Raw genomic sequence first — 24,995 nt, 5'->3', positions numbered from 1 at the left:
TCCCAAACAGAAAGGGCAATCCACAGTTAAGTACATGATCTCAGTCAGTCTGGCTATTTAGGCCAAAAAGAGAGTCACTAGGTATTATCTACCACTTTAACAGAATCCATCAATCTTGAAGATCAGAGAGTTTTGAGACAAAATATATCTCTTTTGATTGCCCAGCCCCTAATCTTTGAGAAGGCACATCTAGTAAAATAATCCACAGCCGGAATTTTGCCAGAGAAAAATATACTCTTTAGTCCTTTACTCATAGAGGAGTTCTTCATTTGGAAAAATAAATATATAAAAGCACACTGTGGGTTTATGTGCTGGAGAAGAGGGGTGGCATCTAGAGAGGAAACAAGGTAAGTACCCAGAACATCTGCAGATTCATTTCTCTCGCCTATGACCTAATTTCCACGAATCAGGTCTAAGGCTAGGACTCTACACACAATAACATTTACAAGTGATGAGACGACTCTACATGTGATATCCTTACAAGCAAGATGGATAAATTACAGGCTGAATGCTAGAACAGAAGGTTGCTGATGAACTAATCAATGTTAATTTAGAGGAGAGTTGAACTGGAACAAAGAAGAGCCATGTCCTCCTGGCTCCAAAGAACTAAACCATGCTCAGTGTTTTCTATTAATAACGTATTTTTTAAACTGGCTATCAGGAAGTACTCATTCCCTACCGGTAAAGACATTTCACGTGTAGGCTGGGCAATGGCCAATTCCCAGTTTCAAAAGATAATTATCTGGAGAAATTTTCCAGCATGAGAAGAATAAAAAAGAAAAAAAAAAATTTGATAGGGGGTGTATGCACATCTGTGTATGCAGGAAGATAATAATCCATCTACCCCGTGTTTTTTTTTTCTTTACCCCAAGTGCCTTTTAATAACAATTTCAAACTGCCAGAAATTTACTTGAGACTCGGAAGCATTAGACGTATCATGATGCTATTCTTAACAATGACAATTTGGGTAAAAAGAGCCAACGCTACATCCAATCATCTCTTGGCTCTACACAAAAAGCATAGGAATAGGGACTTTACTGAAGAGATTACATCTGACATGATCAAATTTACCCTCTCCCAATTTTCCTTAAATTATCTCTAACCAAGATGCTAATCAAGATGCCCCCTCTCTTCATCTCATTTCTCCTGATCTGCTTCCTTTAGGGAAAAAAAAAAGTTAAAAGTGAAGTGTCAAAAGGTGCTCTCTTCAAAAGTCTTGGAGCAAGGTAAAAAAGCAAGGACTGATTTCTTTTGCCCAAAGTCACCCAATGAGGCATTAATTTGAGAACACTGTCCTAACAAAGCAACTAACATCCAAATTTCATAGGACTCTGTATATCCTAAGGAACCCATGAAACTGTATTGCTCTCATTCCCAAAGGCTTAGGAATACAGAACATCACTTTTTAAGTGTTATGGCCACTATCTTGAGACAATTGTTTATAAGAACATCATCATCCTTCAGAATCATCATCAGGAAAGCTCTTACAACAAAAGTAACATAATTAATGGGAAAATATTTTCCATCATCAATAACCAGCTAAGCCTTAAGAGAGCATCTCTTTCGCCAAAGAAACAATAATAAGCAAAGAACAGAATTAGCCAAATATCATTTTGTAAAAATGCACATTTTTTGAGCTTTTGGTATTTCCCCAAGACATATGCTCTGCTCCTTTGTGCCTAGAGATAAGTGATACTTTTAAAAACTGACACATAATACTGATGGTAAGAACTCAACTAACCTAAAATAGAAAAAACTTCACTTACAAGTTTTCTACCTCAAATTGGACTTTAAAACACTTTAAATACATGAAAATGCTAACAGTTCCACAAAATAAATGAATAAAGTGCTCAGATAAAAGGACCTCTCTATTAAACCCTATACTAAAATACTATTTACAAAGAAAACAGACGAAAATTTTTAGTAAAGAGACCTATACTAAAAGGCCACCATATTATCATATCCAAAATCTGAACTATCTATAATACACGGCAAAAACTTATTATGTTCCACAACCAGGATTTGATACTTTGACCTGATACATACCAGGATCTGACAACTACCACAACAAAAACATTACAAAGGTTCTTCAAATCAGTATTTTAATGCAGTCTGTATAATCTGATTGGGATATTAATTCAAAAGCCTGCTCTGTAGAAGTAAAGGTGATTAACATATATAAATGTACCTTTCACTGTTGGTTATCATGACATTTATGATAAGCACTGTTTGTTAACAGTTCCTTTCAGGTTTATTTAGACATAGCTCCAATTCATTTGTGTTACCGCCAAGAATACTTCAAAGGAAATCTAAGCAAAACTGTGATAAATTTGGACACTTAATTCTTTATTTTAAAGAGTGCCTTTATCACAAAGGTTAAGAACTGAAAGTATTTTAAGATATAGTCTCCCCTTGTAATTTAGAATCAGGAAAAAGCTGTCTCAAAATGCTCTATGTAAACTATGGAGCAGGCTCTTTCTAATATGCTAATTATGACATACAACTAGCTGTCATAGTATTAACAGTAATATCTACTTCTCTAAATCACAAAAGTGAAAAATGATGCATAAAGCACACTTTAAATCAAAAGTTTTAATTGGAAATTAGATATAAGCAACTAAGATAAAAGTAGATTTGTAGCTTGCTAGATTTTCCTTATCTGGATGTTGTCTAAGCACTCATCAGTTGCTCTACTCTATCTGGTAGGCATAGACACTTCATAACCTTCTACAACTATAAATCAAAGTGTATTGTGATAACTAACAATGTTTCCATTTTATAAATTAACTCAAATGGTATAAAACTTATTAAAAAACAAAACACCATCAACCCTGTTTCTACAGGTCTTTTCTGAGATGTGTGAAAAACCAAATCTAGAAAACCATATTGTCACTGAGAAGAGTAATAAAGTTGAGTTTTAAAGTCTTTCTTTTTTTTGGAGTTTTTTTAAGAGTTGAGAAAATCATTACATTAAAGCTAAAATTTCAGCTAAAGCATTCATTTTAGCTGTAATAAAAACACTAGGAATAGACATTTATGACTAGATACTGAAAACGTGGGGAATAATAAACAAAGCAGAATTCATGGTTACCATATTTACACATACTCTTTGTTGTGTTTCAGTGCCACATGATCTGATTCAAAGTAATAAACATCAGGATCATCATCTTCCTCTTCTGTAATGTGCGGATTGGCACTCTCTTTGGCAGATGGCAAATGTCCAATATTGAGTCTTGCCTCTGAGGGTGGCTTACTTAGTCCTTCACTCCCATTATTTTCAGAGTCACAACATATCCCTTTTTCACTCTGAGAAATTTCATCAGGATTTCTGGGAGACTCACTTATATTATCACTAACAGTTGCATTTGTTTCATTGGGACTAAGATTATTCTCCTCAAATTGTCCATTTTCTCTGCAAGGAGAAGTGTTTTTAGTGGGACTACCTCTGGTAGGGGCCGCCCTTCGTGGTGAAGTTCTCAGAGTATATCGATGTTCTTGAGGTTCTGATAAAGACATCATTTGAGCTGAAACACAGTCTAGAACAGAAGATGGTTCTGATTCTCCAGAGACTGGCATATTCTCAAGACTTGTGTCCAGGGCGTTATTGGTGTTTTCATTACACTGCTCTTTTGAGGCACTGCTATCTCCCACCACATCTACTTCCTCCTCAGAATCCCTTAAAGATGACTGAATTTCAGAAAAGGGGCCTGTAGCTGGCTCAGTAGTCAGCTGGTTAACATGTTCCACAGGCAGGCAGGCAGTTACTATTTTGTGGTCCTCCAGCTTGACCTGCACTTCTGAATTTGTGCAAGGCACGTTATGGTCTATATAACTGTCCTCCTTTCTACTATCAAGGAACATTGAAGTGTGGGTATCCGAATCCCCATTTTCAGCTACTGATTTTTCCTGCAACACATAGGAACCAGTGCTATTTTGTTTAGTGTTCCCATCAGGCTGACAGTCATCACAGTTTATAACAGCTGAATCACTGTCATCAACACCATTGACAGCCAAATAGCCTGTGATTTCTTCAACTACTGCAGAATTAAGTGGCCCTTCCTCACTGACATTCACCTTTTTAATTTCCCTTTTCTCACAATCATCCAGTATAAGACATCGACAAGCTCGTTTAGTCCCTTGAAAATCTGCATCATTGTCCACTACTGTACTCCTCTGTTCTACTGACTCCTTGTCTGATTTTATAGGTGAATCTTCTTCTGAACTGTTTGGTGCTTCAGATCTAAGACAACGCTTAATTCTTTTTAAAACTGGTGAAACAGGTTCTGTTTGCCTTCTCTCACAATTTTCTACAGCCTGCCTTTCTACGTTATCTTTTTCTGAAGAAGAAAGTCCTCTTTTCCTAGGGCTTACCCATGATTCTCGAGTACTTTGCTGTTTTAAATCAGTAGTTCTTCCACTATTATTTCCTTTCTGAATTTGCACAGGCTCTGGTTTCTTCTTTGGTGACCTTGACCGTACTTGAGAATGAGAAGAGATTTCTTCAGGGTGAGCAATGCTACGATTCCTTAAAGTTCTACCACAAAAAGATTCATCCAAGCCGTTTAACCCCACTGTTGATCTTGTAACACGAGTAGATCGGGAAGCAGCCATACTATGGCAAGTCCCTACAATACGGTCATCATGATCCACTCATTGGGAAACCTTCAAAAATGTAAACAAAATAATGAGAAAAAGGTAATAGTTAATATACCTAAAACAAAAGTATAAAGCTATAACTTTTTAATCCAAGTATAGCCAATACTAATAAATTATGACAAAATTTCTTTTATTAACATTTTGAAAAATGATATTATTAATAGCTAACAATTATATGGTACTTAATATGATCCAGGCATCGTTCTACATACTTTACATAATTAACTCACTTAAGTCTCACAACAACTAGGATAGGTGCTTTTATCATCCCTACTTTACAAACAAGGAGATCAAGGCACATACAGTTTAAGTAATCTGTCCAAAGTCACACAGCTAGTAAGTGGAAGGGCAGGGCTCTAGAGACCCTGCTCTTAACCTGCCTCACTGTGTATCTGCCTCTCAGATACATAGGCACAAAGGGCCCAGAAAAGATCTCTCTCAAAGACAGGATTTCATCTTGGTTATTAAATAATAATCTTGAATTTATATAGCAGCTATCACAAAAACTATCCCACAATCATTTCTCATGTTTCCTCAAAACATTCCTGGGAGGCAGGAATTAAAAAGGCAGCAATTAAAAAGGCAGGCTCTGCTCTTTTTAATTCACTCTCACTAAAATGAGTTTCCGGTCAAATCTTTTGATAATAAACTATGTGGCATCCAAAAAATTTTGGTTGCAGTAGAATTTCTGTAATTAAGCAGACGGAAAGAAATCACAATTCTAGCTTGCACTTGCTAAGAGCAAAACAGCAAAGCCAGCCTCCCCAGTCTCTAGAAGGAGAGTCATAAATTAGCAAGTGAAGGGAAGTATTCCAAAGAGGATAGAAGAAAAAGGGAAAGAAGACCCCGAAGCAAATATTACATTTAAAAAATCAGGAGTACACATATAACCTCATCCTTTCCTTCTTCGAACTCCTGTGTATATGTGTATGCCACAGTTTTAATGCCTGTTGGGGAGATGAGTAAGTTTTCTGGTGTGGATGTTTGGAGTTTCTAAGATAGAAATGCGAGGGAAACTGAAAAACTCCCTGATTGATCCATTTGGATAAACTCTGAGTGGTTTAGTGATATTTTCCAAAGGCTCTCCCATCAAGCAGAATACAGGAGCTATTAAAAGTTCAAGTCTCCATTCTTCTGATCCTCTCTGTTTAGCTTTTCACAAGATACTTTGCCTCTACACTGCCAGCTTCGAATGGGGTGCAGGATGGATAGAGAAAGAGGCCAATAAATGGCTGTAGTACAAAGTTTCACAGTACCCACCCTCCCCTTTGCCATCCTTCCCATAGCCTCCTTCTCCTATAAGCCTCCAAACGCCATTCTACCCTCCCCCCGCAAATCAAATACAATCCTCCTTTGCCTCAGCTGGAAATGTCTAACAATGGAAAAGTTATGAAGAACTAGAAGACACAGCAACACGCTACCACATACAAAAAAAGGAAACATTAAAGGAAACTGTCTTCCTGTTCCTGCCTGTTGACAAATGAATTGAGAAAGTATCCTGTAAAATATATAAGGTGGTTGAATTCAGTTTTATTTCAGAGTATGGCATACCTCTAAATTTTTAATTAACAATTTTTAAAAATCGTACAAGACTAACAAAACCAGCCCTGGGATTAAAGCATGATAATTTGTTCCAGAGAATTCCATAGCAATCAAATGAACACTAAGTGTGGGACACCAATCAGAACTCACAGTAAACTTCGTTTTGGGATGCATTAGAGGGACCTGACATGCAATTCTCTTTTGCTAAAATCTTTTCAAGATTACAATCTATCTATTTTTATTCACAGGTAATAAACAGTGAATGTCCCATAAATACTACTTTTAATTACCAAAAACTTAAGTTATACTTCAAATGATGTTTCAAAAGAGCACAAACTAAAAAATATTAAAATCAATTTGTTTCATGTACCCAAATCTGGAGCTCTCAAATTTGAAGGTTACTGATTTTTAAATATTAAATACCTATGTAAATATACAAAGAAAACATAAGTTAATTTTATAAACTTTACTTACAAAATCTAATGCAAATATCTTTAAGGCAAATTCAATTATATTCATAATTTATTGTTCAAAATAATATTGGCAACAGTAATATTTTATAAACAAAAAAGAATCTGTTAATCTTTACATTTTAAAATGTGATGCCAATTAAGGACTTATAAACCTCAAATGATTCCAATAACAAACATTCCTAGCCTTTCCTTTCTTTCCACACCAATCCAAATGAGAGCAAAATCTCTGCCTCATCATTATTAATGAAATAAACCTATTATTATTAGTACTCAGAACTACTTATAAAAACAAACCATATATATCTCATTATAAAATACTGCCTATAACAAGGGCCTATTTTATTTTCTCACCATTCCAGTGATCACAACACTGATTAATATGAAAGATTAAACCTCTTTTTATTTCTTTTGCTCCCTAAAAATATTTTTAACTCCATTCAACAACTACAATGAAGCCCATGTTTTAGAGTTCTCAAATCCTGTGCTATCAGGCCATATTTACAGCAAATCTGTTTCATAACAAAGACTCTTCTGGTACCTCAAACTCTTGCAACTCAAAGTGTGGCCTGAGAACCAGCATCATGGGCATCTCCTAGAAGTTTGTTAGAAATGCAGAATATCAGACCCTGCCCCAGACTTATCAATTTATCAGAGTCTCAGGTGACTTATATGCCTACTAGGGTTTGAGAACCACTGCCTTAGATCACTGAAACCAGACAGTATTCTATTAAAATAATATAGTCATCAAGTTTCAAACTAAATTAGATCTATTTATAATATAGCCTTTAATTCCTTATTTGATCCTAATATTAAAAAATTTATAAATAAAGCCACTATTCCCTTGGCTAAGGAAGTACCAAATAGAGGACTATAAAAATTTCTTTCCTGAAATTAACATACTACATGCACTTAAGGTAATAAATTGGTTAAAATTCTGAAGATTAGAGTTAAATGAAATTGTAACCCTCTTCCCTCTGATGATTTTTTCCTTCTGTTCTAACGTTTTTCTTCATATCTTTTCCATTTTGGATAGCCATATGTAAAGGCACATATCTTCCGTAGATATCTGATAAACTGCAAAATTCAATTACCAAAAAAGGACTAAAAATGTCCTGATTATCTCAACCAAGTCTCAACATTGTTTTGCCATGCTTAGCAATGTATTAGAGACTAAGGCAGTTGTTTCCTTCATTTTATAATACAGAGTTACTGAAAAGATTCAGTGAAGAGGCTTGGATCACAAAATTATATTCCTGTCAAAAATTAAGTTGCTAAGGAAACAGAAAGGAACTCATTTACAAACTAAGTATCTCAGAAAATAACCCTGCTAGTTAACTAAATAGGAAGCATATGGTGAAAACCTTAGCCAACACCCAACTGGAACTAGAAATTCAATCACTCTAGTTTTAGAATTAAGGGAAACTATTAGTTAATATATCCACACAGCAAAACCCAATGTAGCAACCAGAATGAAGTTTTTCCTATATGTTATCCACCAACTAATGAATATGGCACTATCTAGAATAGAGAGAAAAGAATATGATCAATCACTATACACCTTTCCTCTTTTCTCTGCCCTGGTAAGTCTTCATCCTTTGGACGGCATATCTGAGAAGGACAGTCAACCAAATTTCAGCCTATCCATTCATATTAAGCCCCAAATCCTACCTGTAATTCCACATATCTCACCCATTTATTTGCTTTTGAACTACCCTCCCCCAAATTTGAATCTACTTTTGCTTCAAATCTAACCATAGGATTCTGAAACAGTATTAGCTATGTTTGAGATCATAAATTTCCAGCCCCTGTGATCATATCTGCAGAAATGCATCAATGAGAACTGAAAGGAATAATAAACATTAAACCAAAACGGTCTACCTAATGAAACACTACTCCAGCTATCACCTTATTCATTACTCCCGCTATCACCTTTACTTAAGAGAAAGAAATCTCAAAAAGATATTTCAAAGACACTGCCTGTAATCTTTTGCTCCTACTATAATCATCAAAGTAGTTGGGGAATTGAGGGACTGGCAATCCTCCATTAACATCAATGTCCTAGCTGATATTCATTCTCATAATACTCAGTTTTATTAAGCAAACAATTTTTAGGAAACTGGTCATGATACTATGTAGACAAACCAAAGCAAAAGGCAAAAAAGAGCAAGAACAATGGGGAAGTGCTACCAAATATGACTGTTCTTCTATTTGTCTAGAACATAAACATAAACTGCTTAATAATCATTCTGACTACCCTCTCATACAATTCTTTTAAGACCAATTTCTTCAGCTGAGCAATTACCACTGTACCTACAAGGTTAAAAGTAGGAGAGTGAAACATGGGGACCCTTGTATGCAATTCAACTTAAGGTTCTTAATACGTCCCCCCTTTTGAAGTCTGGGAACTCTATTATGTACTTTCTTGTATAAAGGAATCTCTTCTTTCTTCCCCATTAAAAGAGACAGGTATATGACAGATAGATAGACAGACAGATACAGATAGAGCTAAATGAATACACACTTAAAAAGACAATGGAGGAGAAAGAGAAGTCAAGGAATTTCAAAATGCTCCTTGAATCAAAAACACCTAGGGTGTCAAAGATAGGTATAATCTGCTCTAGAGATTTCATTTATCCCCGTTGAGAAAAAAAAAAGTGGGAAAATATTTCATCCCTAACCCATTCCCTATAGCTCCAAACTCCTATGAACAGCAAGCTAGACTGCACAATTTTCCATGCAGAGAAAGAAGTATTGAAAAGTAACAAGTGCCCCCCTCCCCAAAAAAAATCAAACTATAGTTGTCTTCACTACTGCAAAACTAAATAACTTACCTGTACAACCAAAGATCTATCATTGTGGAAATATTATCTCTTTTCCTTATATCCTGAAGGAGTTGGAGCTATGATCTAGAATAGAGCTTAAGCATCAGGGTTTCAGACTCTCAGCTTCAGCCATGGAGAATACTAGAACCTCCTAAATTCCTTTCTTTAAAATAATAAAAAAAAAGAATTAAAGAAACAAATTAACTTACGCTAATAGATTTACCCCTTCTATAATAAGAGGAAATAGCAAGTAATAGACTGTTTATTGTAACAACTTTGGTACTTGTTTGTAACTCCGTAGTCTCAGAGATATTAAGAAACTGGAAAAGCCTTCTTAGAAACCAACAAAGACAAATCAAAAAGAGCTTGAAATATACTAAACCTTTATAACAACTCAGTTTGAGTCAAAATGTGACTCAGTTCTTTTCTAGAATCTAGGCAATATTTTTTTGAGATGACCCAAAGACTGCCCTTGATAAGAAGATTTCTCATACAGAATTTATGATCTCTTACTCTTATTCTAGAGGCCTCCCCAAATTTTGGCCTTCAAGTATGCAAAACTGTGGACTGAACAACAAAAATAATTTGGGTTATACACACAAGAGAATCAACCAAGTCTTCTATATCTCCATCATAACCTTGAGGGGTTATTAAAGTGCTACAAGATTCTACTATAAAGGAAAATTTCTATTATTTTTGGCATATGGATTTTCAACAAAGACAAAAACAATAAGGATTTTCTGGTTTTAGTACCCAGCTGGCCAGATTTTTAATTAACCTAATTACATTTCATTTCTTGGACAGTCTGATTAATTGTAGGTTTACTTTATAATAACGTATTATGATATCCTTTTCAGAGAATGTTGCTAAATAGGTTATTATGAGAGCCCATTTGGAAACAAGGAGGAACACCAGGAAAAAGACTAGTGATGTTTATTATCGAAATTGTCACTTTATTATAAACACAAAACAAGATATTCTAAAAGTGACACTATTTTTGGTGAAAGATTACAATTTAAAAACTGATGCAATTATCAAACCTTATAAACTAGAGTATTACCTAGTAAAAATAAACAGATTACACTTTTAGTCAGCTAGAAGGGGAACAGGGCTAATATCTAATATCTGTAGATGCAATCTCTCCCAAATATGCCTTGTAAATTCCTGAAAAGCAAAAGGTAGGAAAACTCTCTAAATAAAATCATTTAATACTACATTAAAAAATTTTCTAAATTAACATGAGGAGGGTGTGCAATGAAAACATGATCCTACAAAAAGTAACCCTTGATTTGAAAATTCCCTCTTCTTATAACAAAGACTCCAACTCCTTTGTACCCAATCCTGAAAGCCTTTCACAAACATGGAAAACATTACATTCTATAGTGTGAGGCGGTGGTGGCAATCATCACAGGCAATGAGGATCCATAAGTGAGATGCATCTGAGTAGACATGAACACCCAGATCTAGCACTCCATCAAGGTCCAGTCAGCAACATTACTACCCTATTTGGATTGGGTTCACTATAGGAACATCATCCATTATGGTATTTACCAGGCAAGGATATCTGCAACTGTTATTTTCACAGAAGAACTAATACTTACAGTGGAGTTCTACCAGTATTAAGATAAACAGGATCATGCAGATGTGTTTCTTAAAAGCCTGATACACTGAAAAAGAAACTTCAGTCAATAACTTCTACTAACTAAAGCCCACTTGGCCTTAATTAAGATTACATTTTTTTCTTACCTTTTTTAAAGTGTTTCGCCTAGTATTTGATTCCCAAGCGTCTGCATTTATCTGTCATCACTGTTAATGTCCATGTTACATTGAGACTTCAGGTATTAATTATTTATATGGTTGTACTAGCACAACTTGATATCTGTGAAGGGAAACCACAATATAGTCACTATGGATGTGTTACTGTTTACAGATTTGTGGATAAAAGTGATAATATTTCCAAACACACAGCACACTGCATTTTCTAATAAACTTCACAAATAATTCCTTATGTTTAGCTACAAAACGTGTGTTATCTTCAACAGACTAAGAGGATTTGCTAACACTCTTACAAATGATTCTGAGTACCCACATAAAATATTTCAAAATTTAATTCTAAATTAAAATTCTTACAAATTTGAGAGCTCCTTAGATTCCTTTCTGATTACCAATGTAGGTAAACCTCATTTTCCAGAAGTCTATAATTATTCAGACATTAATAGAAAAGTACTTTTTGTGTGTTTTACGATATTAGGGAATAAATCTATAATGCTTAAGAATGCAGTAAAAAAGATCATGATTTTCCCTTAAATGTGACTTGAAAATATTCAATGTCTTTTACAGTGATATTTTTGCCTTGGTCAGATTATCCCTCTGAGACTAATTTGCCAATGTTATTTTGGAAGTAAAGAGAAAATATGTGTGACAAAATAAATGAAGAAATAAATCAAGATGTAGCTGTACAAACATTCCTTAAAGGTAAGCTTCTTAAAAACATAGACTTGGTTGTAGATTACAAGTCTGAGAAACACAGTGATGTGTTTACAATGATGACAAAAAGCATTATCTAAAACCTTAAGTCATTTCAACCAGTTTATTAGTGGAAAAAAAGGAGCTGCAAAAAATAGTCATTCATACATATCAAAGAAAGAAACCTATGAATGGCATTCTGACATGATTCACCATGGTGTGCCATTCCAAATTCCTATATAATAAAAAGAAAGTAAAAAATCTACACAGAAAATGCAGATAGCCTTACATCTGTTTTGCAGACAAAATCTGCTATTGATATTGTTAACCTGCCAGATCTTCTTAGTGATAAGTTTCATTAATAACAGAGTAGAAATTAATGTTATATGTCAATTACATCTCAATAAAAAAAATTGGAGGAAATAAGACAATAGAATAAACAGTGATTAAGAAACACTGATATCAAGGCCAGCACAGTGGCATAGTGGTGAGGTTCGCAGGTTCGTATCCCGGGTGTGGACCTATACACCGTTCATCATGCCATGCTGTGGTGGCGTCCCATATACAAAATAGAGGAGGACTGGCACAGATGTTAGCTCAAGGATAATCTTCCTCAAAGAAAAGGAGGAAGATTGGCAACCGACATTAGCTCAGGGCCAATCTTCCTCACCAAAAAAAAAAAAAAAAAAAAGTAACTGATATCTATCCTTAAACACTTAAAACAATTCTCTATTCATTTGTTTACAAATGTTAAAAAAGACTTTAAATAATGCCATAAAAATTAACACAGATATAAGTATTCCTAAATTTAAAAGTTGCTATAAATTCTCTTATAACAAGCAAGGAAGTTAAACTAGCCAAAAATTTATACTCCCTACACTGCATTCTTCATTTCATTCACTATACATTTCAAATTTAAGCATTCTGCACAAATGCTATAATCTTTCTGGAGCAGATCAACTACTTTGAATTGTGATAAGCTACAATAATTTTTTATTTGATTTATTTAACTATAGTAACTTACTTCCTTAAGTTTATAAAAAACTTAAGCTATTTTATCTTTAAAAAGAATACAAAATGGAAAACAAACCATTTAAATCCTGTTCCTAAGGCCTTCTTATTTATTCCTTACCACAGAGCTTTGCTTGTTTTCACATACTAATAAAATTCATTGACTATTCAAGAACTCCAAAAGCAAATCCAAAAACCAATCTTGCCTGAAAAGAATTACTTTTCCTACTATTTGCAGTCTAACACTGGTACTACTGTGTTAAATAGATTGCAGGATCTCAGATTCATGGCACATATGAAATTACTTCAAAAGACTACAGAAAATCTCACTAGAAAATATTATCAGTCCTAGTGATACAGCAAAGTTATAAACCACACAACTTACTTAAAAGTATAACTGTGAGGTCTAAGCTAAACGCAACCTAAATTACAAGACACTGAAATTTTTTTTTAGTTTTACAAGACTCAAGAAAAGAAACTCAAAACAAAGGTTATACTATAGATTCATATTTAGACCCAATTCTTCAGTTGTTATAAATGAAAATATTAAATATGTGCACTCTAGTCTGTCTTTAAATGATTTTAAAAGAAACAAAGGGGGGCATTTAAAGTCAGTTGTAAAAAACATTACGATAATGGTCAAAGATATAAACACCTTTGCTAGGCAATAAAGCTTATCACGGTTACTTGCTATAGAGAGCTGAACTGAATTTTTACTTGGTACAGATTTTAGAGATAAGCCTATTTCACAGTCAACAGAAAGGTAGTAGAAAGAGCATCAGGTTTGGTGGAAGGAGACATAAGTATGATTCCCTACACCACTAATAACTGTTTGACCATAAGCAAACCACTTCGTGCTTCATTTCTTCAACTATAAAACAGGAGACATAATGCCTGCCTACTCCGTCTCAGAGTTATTGTGAAGTTCAGAAGAGATTACGTCTGTAAAGTACTTTAGCTTACTGCTTTTCAAACTTTAGTGTGTCTAAGAAATTTCCTCGAACCAACCACCCCAGAAATTCAGATTCAGAAGTTTTGGACATGCATGCATAAATCTTTATTTTTTATTAAGCACTTCAGGTCATTCCAATGTAGGAGCTCCCCAAAGACGAAGATCATATTTTTTTTTTTTTTAATTTATTTTCCCCCCCCAAAGCCCCAGTAGACAGTTGTATGTCGTAGCTGCACATCCTTCTAGTTGCTGTATGTGGGACGCGGCCTCAGCATGGCCAGAGAAGAGGTGCGTCAGTGCGCGCCCGGGATCCAAACCCAGGCCGCCAGCAGCGGAGCGCGCGCACACAACCGCTAAGCCACGGGGCCGGCCCAAAGAACATATTTTAAAAAGAATTACATCAGTTTCTTCTGAAGCTTCAGTGTTCATAAGCATTATCCTAGGTATTTGCTTAAAATGCAAATTTTTAAACTTTTTCCTTAGAAATTCAGATTCAATAAACTTGGGGCACGACACAGAAACTTCATTTTATCAAATACTACAGGTGATTCAGATGTAAATGGCTCATATTCTATCCTTTTAGAAACCCTGCACTAGATTCTTCCCCCTACATATTTCTCAAATCATTCCCCCCCCCCAGTATCATCATCCACGACCAACCTTAGGCCTTCAACATCTCTCACTTGAACTAACCCACCTGCCTTGTAATTGGTCCCTCTACTTTAAGTCTCTCCCCTTACAAATGCAGGATCTACAGAATAATCTAAAATGCACAATTTTGTCACTCTGCTTTCTAAAACCCTTCCAAGGGACCTCCACTTCTGGCTAAGACAGAGTAATAGGAATGAGATTTATGCTGCCACCTGAAACAAATAAAAATCTGGATAAAATACATGAAAATGTTTTTTAGACATTGGAAACCAAACAATGTAGGACAGTGATCAATGAAAGAGAAGAAACAAATGAGGCAAAGCCTTTAATTGCCCCAGCTTACTGTCTGGAGAGTTTCCAGGCTGCAGAGCAGGGCAAGTGATCCCTGGCAAAGTTCAGCAGTCTCCCTGAGTTAAGATGATGAAGTGATGGGCCAGCCCCGTGGCTTAGCGGTTAAGTGTGCCCACTCCGCTGCTGGTGGCCCGGGTTCGGATCCCAGGTGCGCACCGATGCACCGCTTCTCCAGCCATGCTGAGGCCACGTCCCACATACAGCAACTAAAAGGATGTGCAGCTATGACATACACCTATCTACTGGGGCTTTGGGGGGAAAAATAAATAAATAAATAAAATTATTTAAAAAAAAAAAAAGAAGATGAAGTGAGGAGTGTAGGGAGATCAAAGTAGCTAGGGTCCCCAGAACATTGTACCAGGCCTTGTTTCCAAGGCCTGGAAAACTACCCAGAAGGAGTACAGGGAAAGATACCCATAGCCAGGGGAATGCAAGAAAATGTGTAACAACTGGGGCGGTTAGTGGTTTGTAGTTCCTGGTTTACAGGTTTACCAGGGTGTGTGGTGTGAATACTCCTACCTATGGCCAATTTCAAGCTATCAAGTAATATCGCTGAGTGCAAAGTTAGGAAGAAATACACAGTAGCACATTAAACATTATATAGTACAGTCAGTCACACGACACTTAACAACAAGGATATGCTCTGAGAAATTCATCACTGGTGATTTCTTTGTTATGCAAACATTATAGAGTGTACTTAGACAAATCTAGATGGTGTAGCCCACTACACACCTAGGCTATATGATACTAATCTTATGAGACCACCATCATATGTGCAGTCCATCATTGACCATGTGATGCATGATTGTATTTCCACCATAGAGATACAACAAATGTACATTACCATCAGAGCGCAAAAATAGTAATATGTAATAATATAATTAGGAGGCAATGAGTTTTGAGTATTTATCACCTTGGTTCTTAATATAATTGATTTAATTATAAACTTATATGATTTAATTATATTAAGAATTAAACTGGCTCACAAACTTCCTAACATTTCAACAATGAACTCGCACAAGCTCTAGCATACCACTACCCATGGCTCACACAGGACCAGGAACAGTTCCTACTAGCCAGAGCAGAAAACCTCCTAATTCACAGGACATCAAATAAAGTGCACAGAAGGGCACTCCCTCAGTAGTGGGGCAAAATGAGCTCTAAAAACTCCGGTGCCACCTAACAAAGATTAAAAGCAAGCCTCAAAAGAATAAAGCCATTTCCAAGGAACTTAACTGTGTCCCAGAACAAAGCTCAAGAAATTTATAGGAATACAAAAACTTCCAGCATGAAATAAGGTACAATTGACAATGCCTGGCATCCAATTAAAAATTATCGGACATGCAAAGAAGCAGGAAAATACCACTAATAATGAGAAAAATCAATCAAGAGAAAAGAAACCATATATGTTAGACTTACTAGACAAGAACATTAAGTTATTATAACTGTAGTTCATATGTTCAAAAGGTAAATGGAAAGATTAAGCATGTTAGGTAAAGATAGGAAAGATTTTTTTTTTCTTTCTAGCTGGGGAAGATTCACCCCGAGCTAACATCCACTGTCAATCTTCCTCTTTTTGTATATGAGCCACCGCCAATGCAAGGCCACTGACAGACAAATGGTGTAGGGCCGTGCTGGGGAACCAAACCCAACCCACCACAGCAGAGTGTGCCAAACTTAACTACTAGGCCACCAGGGCTGGCCCAGAAGATATTTTTTTTTAAAAAAACAAATTGATTCTTTTAGGAATGAAAAAATGCTAGTTGGGCTTAACAGCAGATTAGACACTGCAAAGAAAATGTCAATGAACATGAAGACAAAGCAATAGAAACTATACAAAATAAATCTCAGAGAGAAGCAAGATTGAAGAAAAAAAAAGCATAAACGAGCTATAGGACATCAAGCAGCCTAGTATATAGGTAACTGGAGTGCCCAAAAGAAACAGAAAAAAAATATCTGAAAAATTAATGGCCCAAAATTTTTCAAATTTGATGGAAATTATAAACCCACGGATAAAAGAGACTAAATAAACCCAAGCACAAGAAACATGAAGAAAACTACAGTCAGTTATATATAACCAAATTACTTTAAACTAGTAATAAAAAGAATATCTTAAAAGCAGATAGAAAAAAATGACACATTTATACACAGGAAGAAAAATAAGATTGACAGCAGACTACTCACTGGAAACAACACAAGACACTAGACAATGAAGTTTATCTTGAACATACTGAAAGAAATACCAGAGAAAATGTCTTTCAAAAACTAAGGTGAAATAACGGTAATTTCAAATTGTAAATATTAAAAGAATCCATCACCAACACACATGCACTATGTTAAGAAATGTTAAAGGAAGTTCTTCAGGCAAAAGGAAAAAGATACTAGAGGGAAGTCTGAATCTACCAAAAGGAATGAAAAACACCAGAAATGGTATGTGACGATAAATATAAAAGACTTTTCCTCTTACTTTTTAAATCTCCTTAAAAGATAATTGACTATTTAAAGCAAAAAAGATACCAATATACTATGAAATTTATAACATACAGGGAAGTAAAATGTAATAGCACAACAGCCAGGATGGGGGAAATACAATGTTGTAACACTCTTATACTACATGTGAAGTGGTATAATATCACTTCAAGATACACTGTGATAAATTAAAGATGTATACTATGAACCCTAAAGCAGCCACTAAAAAAAAAATAAAAGAAACAAATGTGATAGTTAATAAGCCAATGAAGGCAATAAAATAAAATCGTAAAAAATAAAAATACTCAATCCAAAAGAAGGCAGAAAAAGAGAGAAAAGGGAACAAAGAACATATAGGAGAAATTTTTTAAAAAATAGCAAGGTAGTAGATTTATTTTTTTTTTTTTAAAGATTTTATTTATTTTATTTTTCCCCCCAAAACCCCAGTGGATAGTTGTGTGTCGTAGCTGCACATCCTTCTAGTTGCTGTATGTGGGACTCGGCCTCAGGATGAATGGAGAAGTGGTGCCTCGATGCGCACCCGGGATCCGAACCCGGGCCACCAGCATCGCAGCGCGCGCACTTAACCACCAAGCCACAGGGCCGGCCCCTAAGGTAGTAGATTTAAACTTAACTATGTCAATAATCACTTTAATACAGCCCTTTCAAATATAAATGGTCTAAAAAGTTTAAAAGTAGTTTAGTTATCTGGAAAAAGTTACTCGGAAAGAATAACAATCAATAAATTTTAAAGGATTCAAGTCATATAAATCGTGACCACAATGGAATCAAATTAGAAATCAATAATAAAAATATATCTCAAAAATCCCCAAATATCTTGAAATAACTAACATGCTTCTAAATAACCCATGAGTCAAAGAAAAAAATCAAAAGAGAAATTAGAATAGTAGAACTAAATGAAAATAAAAACACAATATATTAAATCTATAGGATGCAACAAAAGCAGTACATACAGGGAAATTTATAGCAGTAAAGATACACAGTCATGTGTTGCTTAATGACGAGGATATGTTAGAAATGTGTCATTAGGCGATGTCACTGTTGTGTGAACATCATAGAGTGTACTTACACAAACCTAGACGGTATAGCCTACTACACACCTAAGCTGTATGGTACTAATCTAATGGGACCACCATCATACATGCAGTCTGTCATTGACCAAAACATCGTTTTGCAGTGCATGACTGTATTACAAAGAAGAAAGATCTCAACTCAATTATGTTAGCTTTCACCTTAAGATACTAGAAAGTGTAATAAAACCCATATAAAAAGAAGAAAGGAAATAATAAAGAATAGAAATCAATGAAATAGAAAAAAAAAAAATCAATAAACCAAAAGATGGTTAAGAAAAATCAATAAAACTGATAAATCTCTAGCCAGACTGATCAGGAAAAATATACAAATTACCAATATTACAAAAGAAAGAAGTGATATTACTATAGATTCTATACTTAAGAGATAATTATTCCAAGGGTACCAAGACAAATCAATGGAGAAAGAAGAATAACCTTTCCAACAAAGGGTGCTAAAACAACTGGCTATCAACACGCAAAAGAAAGTCAGACCCTATTTCACATCATATACAAAAATTAACTCAAAATAAATCAAAGATCTATATGTAGGAGCTAAAACAACATTCTTAGAAGAAAACCTAAGTATAAATCTTTGTGACCTTGGATTAGACAATGGTTTCTTACATATGAGCCTAAAAGCACAAGAAACCAAGAATGAAAGATATATGATTCCACTTATATAAGGTAGCCAGAGTAGTCAAATTCAGAGGTAGAAAGTAGAATGGTGGTTGCCAGGGACTAGGGGAAAGGGAAAATGGAGAGTTATTGTTTAAGGGGTACAGAGTTAAGGTTTTCCAAAATGAAAGAAGTTCTGGAGATAAATGGTGGTAATGGCTGCCCAAAAAGGTCAATGTATTTAATACCACTAAACTGTACACTTAAAAATTATTAAAATGGGGGCCGGCCTGGTGGCATAGCAGTTAAGTGCGCACGCTCCGCTGCGGCAGCCCAGGGTTCGGATGCCGGGTGTGCACTGAAGCACCGCTTGTCAAGCCATGCTGTGGCGGCGTCCCATATAAAGTGGAGGAAGATGGGCACGGATGTTATCCCAGGGCCAGTCTTCTTCAGCAAAAAGAGGAGGATTGGCAGATGTTAGCTCAGGACTAATCTTCCTCACACACACACACACACACACACACACAAAAAAGATTAAAATGGTCAATTTTATGTTATGCATATTCAACCACAGTTTAAAATTTAAAATTAAAAAAGAACAAGCAACCAAAGAAAAATACACATAAACTGGAATCATCAAAATTAAAACTTTTTGTGCTTCTATGAACTCTACCAAAATAATGAAAAAAAAACCCACAGAATGAGAGAAAATGTTTGCAAATCATCTGTCTATAAAGAAACTTTACAACTCAATAAAAAGACAAATAATTTAATTAAAAAATGGGCAAAGACTTGAACAGATATTTCTGCAAAGAAGATGTACAAATAGCCAACAAGCACATGAAAAGATGCTCAACATCATTAGCCATCAGAGAAATACAAATTAAAACCACAATGAGAAACCACTTCATACCCACCGGGAGGAATATAATAAAAAGATGGACAATAACAAGTGTTGGCAAGGATGTGGAGAAATTGGTAACCCTCCTAACATTGCTGGTGGGAATGTAATTGTGCAGCTGCTTTGGAAAAGTTTGGCATTTCCTCAGTAAGTTAAACATAGAATTATCATATGACCTAGGAAGTCCACTTCTAGATATATACTCAAGAAAAAGGAAACATATTTTTGCACAAAAACTTGTTTACAAATGTTCATAGCAACATTATTCATATAGGCTAAAAGTGGAAACAACCTAAATGTCCATAAACTGCTGAATGGATAAACAAAATGTAGTATATGATGGAATATTATTCAGCCATAAAAAGGAATGAGGTGTTGATACATGTTACAACACGGATGAACCTTAAAAACATTATGCTAAATGAAAGAAGTCAGTCACCAAAGGTCACATGCTGTATGATTCCATTTTTATGAATGTCCACAAAAGGCAAATTCATAGAAACAAAAAGGAGACTAGTGCTTGTAGAGAATGGAGGAGGGAGCAGAGGGTAGAAAGTGATTGCTAAAGGGTATGCAGTTTCTTTTTAGAAGTATTCTGCAATTAGATACTGGTAATAGTTGGGCAATTTTGTGAATATACTAAAAAATCACTAATTGTACACTTAAAAAGGGTAAATTTTATTATACCTCAATTTTTATATATCTCAATTTGTTTTTTAATTTTTATTTATTTATTTATTTTTTCCCCCCAAAGCCCCAGTAGATAGTTGTATGTCATAGCTGCACATCCTTCTAGTTGCTGTATGTGGGACGCGGCCTCAGCATGGCCGGAGAAGCGGTGTGTCGATGCGCGCCCGGGATCCGAACCCGGGCCACCAGCAGTGCAGCGTGTGCACTTAACCGCTAAGCCACAGGGCCGGCCCTATATATCTCAATTTTTAAAAGAGATTATAAATCACTTCATGCCAGTAAGTCAAACAATTTAGATGAAATGGACAAATTCCTTGAAATATCAAAAACTACCAAAGCTCACCTAAGGAGAAATGAATACATTAAATATTTCTAAAGAAATTGAAGTTATAGTTAAAAACTTACTGGCTAATAAAACTTCAGGCCCAGAGGACTTCACTGGCGAATTCTGACTATACTATGTATTACACATTTAAGGAAGAAATACCAATCTACTCAATCTCTTCCAGAAAATTGAAGAGGAATACTTCTCAACTCATTCTATTACTCTGATACCAAAACCAGAAAAAGACATTACAAGAAAACAAAACTACAAACCCATATTCCTCATGAACAGAGAAGCAAAATTCTAAACAAATTTTCAACAAACCAATTCTAATAATTTATAAAAGGATAATACATCATGGTCAAATGATATTTATCCCCAAAATGTAAGATTGGTTTACATGTACACAGGTTGATTCAATGCAATTCACTCTATATTAACAGACTATCAAAGAAAACCATAAGATCATCTATACAAATATAGAAAAAGCATTTGACAACAATCCACATCCCCGTCTACAGTGACAAAAAGGAGATCAGTGGTGGCCAGAGTATGGGGGAGAAGAGAGCAACAGTAGGAAGAGATTGCAAAAAGGCATGAGGATACTTTGAGGGGTGACAGGTATGTTCTCTATCTTTATTAGTGATGGCTGCACAGTGCATATCATACAAAAACTTATCAAACTGTATACACTAAATTATTGTGCAGTGAATTATTCTTCAATAAAGCTGTACCAAAATAAACCCAAAAAACAAAACACCCTTTCTGGGATACAGATTAAAATCTAAGCTTCTCAATGAGGATGTGCAAATTGTATCTAAATGTTCCATCCCTATCTAATTCTACTCTAAATCCTCCCTAGTAGCCAACTGATCTAAACTGCAATCTCCTATCCCAGAGGATTTCAACCATGGATAAGTATCAGAATCATCTGTGGCACTGAAGAAAAAAAGCAGGAGTTGCTGATTCCTCAGGTCTGGAATTCAGTCTCATTGTAATTATTTTACTTTTTATATTCTTTTTAACTTTTCTATTAAAGTACAGTATACATACAGAGAAGTACACAAATTAAAAATGTACAGTGATCAATTGTCACAAAGTGTAGAGGTATATATTTTTTAAGAGTTCCAAGGATCGTTTTGATAAACAGCCAAGGATTAAAACTACCTCTGCCTCAAGCATCTTTACCTTCCTTCCTCTGCTAACATTTATCTTGCCCTTCAAGGCACAGATCGCATGCAACCACATCCTCCAGGAAGCTAACTGTTCTCAGGGAACTCTGTGCATAGCTCTTATCATACCACCAAGCATATGTGGTGTTTTTCAAACTGTTTTTTAAGGCAAAAACTCTTAATTAAATTATGTGCTGGAGAAACAAAAAAGTGAATACACTCTACTTAAAAGTAAAGGTAAAGTGACTGCATGACAGTAAGCTTGCCCACCATCCCTCAAACTATCCCCCTATAAGTTTGAAAATTACTATTTACTATACTCATCTATTCACTTGTCTGTTTCATTCACGAAAACTATTTTATAACAAAATATCCTCTCTTATTCTTCATTTCCCTGGTGCCCAGAAAGCCTTTATTAAAGATTATTATCGGGACATTACTCAAACTAAGGGTAAATATGGAGGATAAACCAGTAAGGGAAAAAAAGTTTGAGAAAAGAGGAACAGTATCTATGGAGGCACTGAAATAAAAAAAGACTTGGCGTATCAGAAACTGGAATGAGGCCAGTGAGGTTGGACCCTTGGGGCAGGCAAGGGAGAAAGTATCACGAAAGAAGCTCTAAAGCAGACAGCCGCCGGACCATAAAGGGCTTTGTAGGCTATGAGATGAATTTGATCTTTGTTTTTATTTACTTTTTAAATTTTGTTTTATTTAATTTATTTTGGATTATTTATTCTATTGAAGAATTTTAAAGAGGGGAATGATACAATCTGATATACATTTTTTTTGTGTATGTGAGGAAGATCAGCCCTGAGCTAACATCCATCCCAGTCCTCCTCTTTTTGCTGAGGAAGACTGGCCCTGGGCTAACATCCGTGCCCATCTTCCTCCACTTTATGTGGGACGCCACCACAGCATGGCCAGAGAAGCAGTACATCAGTGCGTGTCCAGGATCCGAACCTGGGCCGCCAGCAGCAGAGAGCGTGTACTTAACCGTTACGCCACCGGGCCGGCCCCATGATATACATTTTTAAAAGATCATTCTGGCTGCTGTGTGAATGTGAACTCAAGAGTATAATGGAAAGGGAACAGAGTACAATAAGAAATCTGATCAAAGGGAATAAAAGAATAAACAAAAATTTAAGCAGGAAAGTGACAACATCCAATATTGTCACTCGTTTTCCTTCATTCAGTAAATATTAACTGGGACCAACCATGGTCATGACAACCGTTCTGGAGACTGGAATGTAAAGGAAAGTTCCTGCTTTCAGAGCTTATATTTTTTATAAACAATTCAATATATAAATTATGTCAGGTGAGAAGTACTATACAAAATAAAGAGAAGAGGAGTGACAGCAGCATTATGGAGGCGTGAGCTCTCCCCTTAGACTCTCCCCACTAAGATACAACAAAAAAGACATTCATATACCAACAGAGGACATTCACACCACACAAAAGATGTCCAAGAGACCAGGCAGCCATACGGCTGAAAGTGGAAGTGCTGGACCCCCCTACAGGAAGTGGAAGGAGGTAAGGAGATCTCCTCTCCCTCCTCATCGGGAAGGACCCTGGGCTCCAGACCCAGGGTCCAGACCTTGTGTGGCTCTGAGGAGAGGAGGGAAGGGCAGCCCTCTGTGGGAACAGTTTCACTCTCTAAGTTCCCTCACAGCTCATGGAAAAGCCCTACACAGAGGTGACGAAACTACTGTGGGGTATCTCCATCAAGCTAGCACCCCAGGAGAGCAGATAGCGAGGGCAAAGTGAGAACGCCCCTGGGATCTTACAGGCAAAAGAACGTGCCCCTCCCCTAAACTGGCGCTCCAGCTCAGCCATTTGGCCAGGGCACCCATAGAGAAGACAGAAAAGCAGCAGCTGTGTGCAAGTGAGCCACAGATCGCAACCGGCTCAGAACACACAGCTCTTGACCCCTACCCAAAGTCGGCAGGTGGAATCTGCAACCAGATACTATCACTATGTGGAGGCACAAATCCACATCATCAGACAGTATAAAATAATTTATTAAATCTCCAGACCAGAAGGAAAATGACGAGCACCAGAAATCAATGCTGAAGGCACAGGAATTTATAATCTAAATGACAGAGAATTCAAAATAGCTATCATAAATAAACTCAATCAGTTACAAGAAAATACAGATAGTTCAATGAAATCAGGAACATCTTCACAAAAGAGACTGAAACTATAAAGAAAAACGAATCAGAAATGTTGGAGATGAAAACACAATGGATGAGATGTAGAAAAATCCGGACTCCCTGAATAACAGAGCTGATATTATGGAGGAGAGAATCAGCAGTCTGGAGGACAGAAATACTGAAATGCTTCAGATGGAGGAGGAGAGAGAACTATGGCTAAAAAGAAATGAAGAAGCTCTCCAAGAAATATCCAACTCAATTAGGAAATGCAACATAAGGATTATAGGTATTCCAGAAGGAGAAGAGGAGAATGGAGCAGAAAGCTTGTTCGAAGAAATAATACCTGAGAACTTCCCTACTTGGAGAAGGAGCTGGAAACACAAGTGAAAGAAGCCAATAGAACTCCTAACTGTATCAACGTAAAAAGAAATTCTCCAAGGCATATAGCAGTAAAGCTGGCAAAAGTCAATGACAAAGAAAAAATATTAAGGGCAGCAAGGCAGAAGAAAATAACCTACAAAGGAACCCCTATCAGACTTTCAGTGGATTTCTCAGCAGAAACCTTACAGGCTAGGAGAGAGTGGAATGATATATTCAAAATTCTGAAAGAGAAAAAGTTTCAGCCAAGAATACTCTATCCAGCAAAAGTATCCTT

At 35.9% G+C, this 24,995-nt stretch overlaps 1 protein-coding gene across 7 annotated transcripts in view; it reads right to left on the bottom strand.

The window, feature by feature from the left end:
• Nucleotides 1-24,995, bottom strand: part of ZZZ3 (zinc finger ZZ-type containing 3) — a 121,551-nt gene that overhangs the window by 59,930 nt on the left and 36,626 nt on the right. For 4 of the 7 annotated variants that reach the window (XM_014788281.2, XM_087448752.1, XM_087448722.1 and 1 more), the window contains exons 2-5: nt 11,240-11,372; nt 11,095-11,160; nt 9,503-9,656; nt 3,107-4,662 (exon numbers count right to left, since the gene is read on the bottom strand). In XM_014788281.2, coding sequence (XP_014643767.1) covers nt 3,107-4,611 — 1,505 coding nt within the window. In that variant the 5' untranslated portion in view covers nt 4,612-4,662; nt 9,503-9,656; nt 11,095-11,160; nt 11,240-11,372. The remainder of the gene's footprint in view (nt 1-3,106; nt 4,663-9,502; nt 9,657-11,094; nt 11,161-11,239; nt 11,373-24,995) is intronic. The other 3 variants (XM_087448739.1, XM_014788280.2, XM_014788282.2) reach the window with 3 other exon arrangements.

This window comes from Ceratotherium simum, chromosome 2 (assembly GCF_057802395.1).
Source record: "Ceratotherium simum simum isolate JZ-2026a chromosome 2, ASM5780239v1, whole genome shotgun sequence".
Lineage (NCBI taxonomy): Eukaryota > Metazoa > Chordata > Mammalia > Perissodactyla > Rhinocerotidae > Ceratotherium > Ceratotherium simum.
This window is presented reverse-complemented; position numbering and strand designations above follow the sequence as displayed.